The sequence below is a fragment of the Miscanthus floridulus genome, chromosome 14 (genome assembly GCF_019320115.1).
Source record: "Miscanthus floridulus cultivar M001 chromosome 14, ASM1932011v1, whole genome shotgun sequence".
Lineage (NCBI taxonomy): Eukaryota > Viridiplantae > Streptophyta > Magnoliopsida > Poales > Poaceae > Miscanthus > Miscanthus floridulus.
Genome location: NC_089593.1, coordinates 6,000,279 through 6,008,345, shown reverse-complemented (window position 1 = coordinate 6,008,345; position 8,067 = coordinate 6,000,279). Strand labels below are relative to the sequence as shown.

The following is an 8,067-nucleotide window of genomic DNA, read 5'->3' as shown; positions in this document are numbered from 1 at the left end:
GTTGCTTGAGTATCACTACTTTTTGTAGAGCTGGACCATATAGCCATGTGCAGGTGTGTTGCTAGCAGCATTGCCATTGTACAGACTCGATAGGTGACCATAAAAGAGGAGAGCTAAGCAGTATGGTTCCTGAAGAAAGAATGAAGACAGAGGCCACTCACAAGGCGATAGCAGCAGGTGGCAAGATGACGGTGGTCCATTCTCCGGTTGGAGTGAGGAGCATCGTCACCTCCTTGGTAGCTTTCTTCATCCTAGCCAGCTCCATCGTCTTCCTCCTTGACAGAGGCCAGGAAGAGCAAGTGCAAATGGCAGTCGAGCATGGACGTCAAGAAGTGCAGGTGAAGCTGGAAGCTGGGCTTCAAGAACCGGCGATCAGAGGGACAGCTGAAGAGGGGGACGCCAGCAACGAGGAGTGCAACTGGTCGAGGGGGCGGTGGGTGTACGACAACGTGTCCCGGCCATTGTACAACGGGCTCAAGTGTGCCTTCATTTTCCCTGAGGTGGCCTGTGACAAATATGGCAGGAAGGATGTCATGTACCAGCACTGGAGATGGCAGCCTCATGGATGCGACCTCCCAAGGTATGATGATTACAGATTTTCCAAGTATTTTTAGCTCAAGCCCAGAAATTCCAGCATATCTAAAGGTGCACCTCTCGAGCAATAAGCTCTGTCAGTATTAGTCAAGAATTTTCCAAGGGTAGTAAATGGTTTTGTTTTGAGAAGCATAAAAACACTGAATTAATCTGTAACTGAATAAAAACACAGGATAGTACAGCAGAAAGGAAGAAACAACTAGTACTGAGATTGCAAAACTGATCTCGTTAGAGTTGTTAGCTGGAGGCCAACACGAAACTAATTAAACATGCATGGCAACTAATTGATAGTGAAAGATCCTACCTTTTATTTTATCATTTGTACCATTTCAAAAGCTTGTATGTAAGAGTAGAAAGGAGATCAAATTTAGCATAACTTTGCACGGTATTTTTGACATTCTGTCTGAATTTTACCTTTTTTCAAAACAGATTCGATGGCATCAAGCTGCTTGAAAAGCTGAGGAACAAGAGATTGGTGTTTGTGGGTGACTCAGTCAACAGGAACCAATGGGTCTCTCTTGTGTGCATGGTAGAGGCCTCAATACCTGACGATAGGCTCAAGATACGCATCTTCAATGGCTCACTCATCTCCTTCAAGGCATTGGTATGCTTCCCTTCACAAATCTGCAGGATACAAAAACCAACAATTTTATTTGGTTAACCTATTTGAACATATAATCATTTTCAGGAATACAATGCAACAATTGATTTCTACTGGTCACCACTACTGGTGGAGTCTAACAGCGACAACCCCATAATCCACCGGGTGGAGTACCGGATCATAAGGGCAGACAGAATTGAGAAGCATGCCAGTGTCTGGAGGGATGCTGACATCATTGTCTTCAATTCTTACCTGTGGTGGAGGAAGCAGAAGGATGACATGAGGATTAAGGTCATGTAAGTACATTTCTATCCTTCCTAATCATAGATAAAAGGTATTGCACCGTCAGTTTTACATATCAGGAAAAAGATACCAGAACTGGTAATTTAAAATGCACTAACATAGTTACCAAATGCAATCAGCGAATAGGTAATTAGACCTGTATATACGTGCAGGTATGGTTCGTTTGAAGATGGTGATGCAAAGTTAGACGAAATGGAAATGGTCGATGGTTTCGAGATAGCTCTCAAGAAACTAACCGAATGGCTTGGAGAGAATATTGACAAGAACAGGACAAGGATCTTTTTTGCAGGATCATCACCAACACATTCCTGGTGAGAGAGATACCCACGAATCATTTGCAACACAAATAGTACAATACCAACATCTCCATGACATCTAGTGTTCACATATGTTACTTTAATTTCAGGGCTAGCAACTGGGGTGGAGAAGACAAGAACAAATGCCTTAACGAAACAGAGCCGATCTACAAAACCGGATACAAAGCTGCAACTACGGATTACAGCTTGATGGCCACGGCGAAGTCCTATTTCCGAACATTGGAGCCGAAAGGCATACATGTTCAGATACTGAACATCACCGAGCTGTCCGACTACCGGAAGGACGGGCATCCAACGGTATTCAGGAGGCAATTTGTTCCTCTAACGAAAGAGCAAATTGCTGACCCAGCCAGCTACGCAGATTGCACGCATTGGTGCCTTCCCGGAGTTCCTGATGTCTGGAACGAGTTTTTATATGGCTATCTTGTGCACAAATGATGTACAACGTCAGGTATACAGACGAACTCGAACTCAAAATTCAAATTTTAAAATTCTCGAGTTACTATTCACAGCACTATTTAAATTCGCGGCTACTGTTCAAATCCAGGATATGAACAGTGCTTGAACACTCACCGCGAGTGGCTCAACCACTTTACTATTCAAGGCACGGGGCCTCTGCAAGTATGGCATGATGTCGCTTTCATGATTAGTTAAGCTAGTGCTTAGTGAATATGCGTATGCGGATGAATATTTCTAAGGATGTTTTGCAGGCTGGCGAGACCAACAGTTCAGCCGGTCGTGCGACTATGCTTGTGACAGTCCTACTCGGTACTCACCGTATGCATCACTGGCTCGCTTCAGAACCAGGCTAACCCGGTCTACTCTCTCGCTATCCCCAGCCACGTACACACAGGACTCAGGCTCTATCGTCTTCCCAGGCAGTTCCACCCGAAGGGAACACTTCTCTGCGCACACAGGGTTCTCTACAAACGCCGCTACCAGAGCTAACACGAGAACAACACACGCAGAGGCTTCTCCTCTAGGGTCCCTAGCATAGAGACATCGTCCCATATGAACGAGCTTGAAGGAAAGCAGGGATTAAAACAGAAAAGCTTAATTCATTTCCACAGAGCAAGCTTACATATGGCTTTCCCTTTCAGGAAACCCCAAGCACTTAGCACAAACCTTAGGAATTACCTTACAAGCACAGAAAGATTACGGGGACCTCCTTTATTCTCTAATTTACAAAGGTGGAGTGATACAACGGTAGTAGATGATTACTACTAATGATGGATGATTCTCAGAGTCCTTCTGAGATCATGTCTTCATGTGTATGTGTGTGGGTGGAGAGTTGGTGGAGTGGGTGGTGGATGAGAGTGCGTGTCTGAGGCTTCGGTGTGATGCTTGGCTCCTCGATGATGTTTCGATTGAGCTTTCGATGCCGAATGAATGTGCCCGACGTCTCCATTTATAGCACGAAGGGAGTGTCCTTCATGCTTATCGTCTGAAGGAGCCTTTGAGGCTAAGTCTTCAATTATCCCTTTCTACTGTTGCCTGGACACCTGAACAGAGAATGATTGTCCTGGCTACAATAGAGTGATTGTATATTTCTTTTGCGCAGTCCTCCATCACGCACGGTAGTATCCTTCTGGATATTCTTTGGTATGGTCTTCCACACCCAAATGATTGATGTTTCAAACATCAAATCAAGGATAGACATGTAGTATTCTATCATGGCATGTAGTATTATCTCTTCCCCCGGGCAAATTGTTGATAACACCTTATCAACATAGGTTATATATTTCTTATATGGAACATATGTATTTTAATTTTCATCATATTGAAATCTAATATTCTGGTCTTTGTCCATGACCACGGATATCCAACATCTCATCATCATTTTCCTCATAATCTGATATATGTATATTTATTTTTGACTCATAATCTTTCTTAATATTTTCTTCGTAGTCTTTCATTATATTCTCAAACTTTTCATCTATTTCACCTTTTATTTCTTGTAAGATTTCTTCCATTATGTCTTTCTTCCATTGAAGAGTTATTGACTCTAATTTTTCTTTCATCTTGGTATTAACATATTCTTCATTTAATGGATCTATATCTTTTTTTACCGCTTCTTTATATGTATGCGGTATGGACGATCCTTCTTTAATATTTGGCCATGTCCATATTGATTTTGTTTCATTGGCCTTTCTATATTTCTGGATATAGTTTTTGGCTGCAGGATCTAAATAATAGTTTACTCCCAGAATAGTTCTTGTATATGAAAGAGCTTGATCAATGTCTAAATATTTTTTCCAAGACACTCCTCCATCTTTTTCTTTCTCTATCTGCTGAGCAATAACTTCTTCAAATGATATATAAATTTCTGGTATTTTTCCCCTATATATAACATATATGGGTTTTTTCTCTATATTGCTAGGTGGTTCTTTTGGTTGTATTTTCCCATTAATTATATAAAAATATTCAGCCAAACTATTTAATATTGCTAGCATATAATCTTTATCTTCTCTTTTATTGTTATATTGAAACCAGAAATTGTCTAGAATGCATTCTTGTATATCATCTAGAACAATATGGTCTCGAGGCTTGAATTTATAAGTATTTGGTGGAAAAATTCTTAACTTATTATCAATTCCAAAGCTGAAACATTCACCCCCAATAGGATTTGTTCCTCTCTTCATTCCTGCAAAATAGAAGATCGTGAAAATATATCAGGCAATGTATTATCTTTGCCTTTTATATGCTCAAATATTACTTTATAGCCATTTCCAGTAATAATATCTTCGAATAGAACCCATCGCCTATTTGAACTTTTCTTATTATTGACTTTATTGTAGTATCTGCATATAGCTTCACAGTCTGTTCTGACTGTGAACTCTTTAAATTCTAGATATAATCTAAAAGCATTTATTGCATTAATAACAGCTAAAATTTCTCTATCTGTATTGTTTATTGCTTTTAGCTTATATTTTCCTGAAGCATATCTACATATTTGTTCTTCTAACTTTGGAGAGTACTTGTGTGGTTTTTGCTTTAATATTGCACCCCATCCTAACTTAGATGCATCTGTTTCTATAATGAAATAATTATTATCTAAAGGTAACTCTAGAGGTTTTAAATCTTTGACCTTTTCTTTAATAGTTCTTATTAACTTTATATCTTCAGAATTAAAATATTTTTGCCCGTTTTTTTTAATTTTGCATACAATGGACCAGCTAGCTTAGCTAAATTTTTAATATAATTTCTAGCATAATTTACTATTCCTAAGAATTGCTGTAGGGTTTTCTTATCACTCATGACATCTAGAAATTCTAAAATTTTCTTTGCAATATAATCTTGTAAATAAAATTTTTCTTCTCCTATTTTATGACTAAAAAGTTTATCTTTTTCTTACATATCTCTATTTTCCTTTTAGACAATATTAACCCATGCTGGTCTACCTTTCTAAAGAAGGTTTCCACATGAGCTATATACTCTTTATAGGATTTTGAGAAAACTAATACGTAATCAATATAAACTAATATGAATTCTTGATTTTTATTAAAAATATTTTGCATTTTTCTTTGAAATAGAGCAGGGGCATTTTTTAATCCTAAGGGCATTACTAGCCATTCAAAATGACCTTGAGGACATGTGAAAGCAGTCAATTCTATTGATTCTTCTACCATTTTTACTTGCCAAAACTTAGCTTTCAAATCAAATTTTGAGAAATATTTACTTCCTTGTATTCTATTTATCCATTCTTGCTTATTTGGGATATTATAAGCATCATCTATAGTATTATTATTTAGTCTTTTATAGTTAATAACCATTCTAGACTTTACTCTAGCTATTTCAGCATGATTTCTGACTATAAATAAAGTTGATCTATGAGGACTTCGGCTTTCTCTTATAGCTTCTAATTTTAGTAATTCTTCGATATGCATCTTAAATTCTTCTATATCTTTAGATGTTGTTTCTATAGGGCTTGTCTTGATTATATAGTCAGGATTTATTATGTTAATCTTACATAATATACCATTTTTATCCCAATGCTTCATTGATATTTCTCCAATTATCTGAATATCTTCCAATTTTCTTATAATTTTATCTATATCCTTTTTAGATTTTATATCTCTATATCAATTTGGTACTAATGATTGTAGACTGATGTATTCTATGCATAAGTTTGCTATATGAAAATCTTCTATATTTTTACCTAGCTCCAAGGATCTGATGAAAATGTCACTAATAATTATATAGATGAAGAGCTAGGTGAAAATATAGAAGTATTTCATATAGCAAACTCATGTATAGAATGTATCAGTCTGCAATCATTAGCATCAAATTGGTATAGAGATATAAAATCTAAAAAGTATATAGATAAAATTGTAACAAGATTAGAATATATTCAGATAATCGGAGAAATATCAATAAAGTATTATGATAAAAATGGTATATTACGTAAGATTAACATAATAAATCCTGACTATATAATCAAGACAAGCCCTATAGAAGCAACACTTCAAGATATAGAAAAATTTAAGATGCATATCGAAGAATTACTAAAATTAGGAGCTATAAGAGAAAGCCGAAGTCCTCATAGATTAGCTTCATTTATAGTCAGAAATCATGCTGAAATAGCTAGAGAAAAGTCAAGAATGATTATTAACTATAAAAGACTAAATGATAATACTATAGATGATGCTTATAATATCCCAAATAAGCAAGAATGGATAAATAAAACATAAGGAAGTAAATATTTCTCAAAATTTGATTTGTAAGCTGGGTTTTAGCAAATAAAAATGGCAGAAGAATCAATAGAATGGACTGATTTCACATGTCCTCAAGGCCATTTTGAATCGCTAGTAATGCCCTTAGGATTAAAAAATGCCCCTGCTCTATTTCAAAGAAAAATGCAAAATATTTTTAGTGAAAATCAAGAATTCATATTAGTTTATATTGATGACTTATTAGTCTTCTTAAAATTCTATAAAGAGCATATAGCTCATCTGGAAACCTTCTTTAGAAAGGTAAAACAACATGGGTTAATATTGTCTAAAAGGAAAATGAAGATATGTAAGGAAAAGATAAACTTTTTAGGACATGAAATAGGAGAAGGAAAAATTTATTTACAAGATCATATTGCAAAAAAAAATTAGAATTTCCAGATGTCATGAATAATAAAAAAAACCTTACAGTAATTCTTAGGAATAGTAAATTATGCTAGAAATTATATTGAAATTTTAGCTAAGCTAGCTGGTCCATTGTATGCAAAATTAAGAAAAACGGACAAAAACATTTTAATTCTGAACATATAAAGTTAGTAAGAACTATTAAAGAAAAGGTCAAAGATTTAAAACTTCTAGAGTTACCTTTAGATGATAATTATTTCATTATAGAAACAGATGCATCCAAGTTAGGATGGGGAGCAATATTAAAGTAAAAACCACACAAGTACTCTTCAAAATTAGAAGAACAAATATGCAGGTATGCTTTAGAAAAATATAAGCTAAAAGCAATAAATAATAAGGATAGAGAAATTTTAGCTGTTATTAATACAATAAATGCTTTTAGATTATATCTAGGATTTAAAGAGTTCACAGTCAGAACAGACTGTGAAGCTATATGCAGATACTACAATAAAGTCAATAGTAAGAAAAGTTCAACTAGGTGATGGGTTCTATTCGAAGATATTATTACTGGAAATGGCTATAAAGTAATATTTGAGCATATAAAAGACAAATATAATTCATTGCCTGATATATTTTTACGATCTTCTATTTTGTAGGAATGAAGAGAGGAACAAGCCCTATTGAGGGTGAATATTTCAGCTTTGGAATTGATAATAAATTAAGAATTTTTCCACCAAATACTTATAAATTCAAGCCTCGAGACCATATTGTTCTAGATGATATACAAGAATACATCCTAGATAATTTCTGGTTCCAATATAACAATAAAAGAAAAGATAAAGGTTATATGCTAGCAATATTAAATAGTCTGGCTGAATATTTTTATATGATTAATGGGAAAATACAACCAAAAGAACCACCTAGCATTATAGAGAAAAAACCCATATATGTTATATATAGGGGAAAAACGCCAGGAATTTATATATCATTTGAAGAAGTTATTGCTCAGCAGATAGAGTAAGAAAAAGATGGAGTGTCTTAGAAAAAATATTTAGACATTGATCAAGCTCTTTCATATGCAAGAACTATTCTAGAAGTAAACTATTATTTAGAGCCTGCAGCCAAAGACTATATCTAGAAATATAGAAAGGTCAATGAAAAAAAACCAATATGGGCA

General features: G+C 35.3%; 1 protein-coding gene across 1 annotated transcript; it reads left to right on the top strand.

Annotated features, from left to right (window-relative positions):
• LOC136502854 (xylan O-acetyltransferase 12-like) lies at positions 1-2,266 on the top strand. Its single transcript, XM_066498106.1, has 5 exons — positions 1-580; positions 1,024-1,198; positions 1,283-1,491; positions 1,651-1,809; positions 1,905-2,266. The coding sequence occupies exons 1-5, from the start codon at positions 123-125 to the stop codon at positions 2,251-2,253; spliced, it is 1,350 nt and encodes a 449-aa protein (XP_066354203.1). The 5' UTR covers positions 1-122; the 3' UTR covers positions 2,254-2,266.
• The last annotated feature ends 5,801 nt before the right edge of the window (positions 2,267-8,067 follow it).

Coding starts and splice junctions, on each gene's coding strand:
- LOC136502854 (XM_066498106.1), top strand. CDS start 123: ATGGTTCCTGAAGAAAGAATGAAGACAGAGGCCACTCACAAGGCGATA. Junction 581..1,023: donor CATGGATGCGACCTCCCAAG/GTATGATGATTA, acceptor TTTTCAAAACAG/ATTCGATGGCATCAAGCTGC. Junction 1,199..1,282: donor TCATCTCCTTCAAGGCATTG/GTATGCTTCCCT, acceptor AATCATTTTCAG/GAATACAATGCAACAATTGA.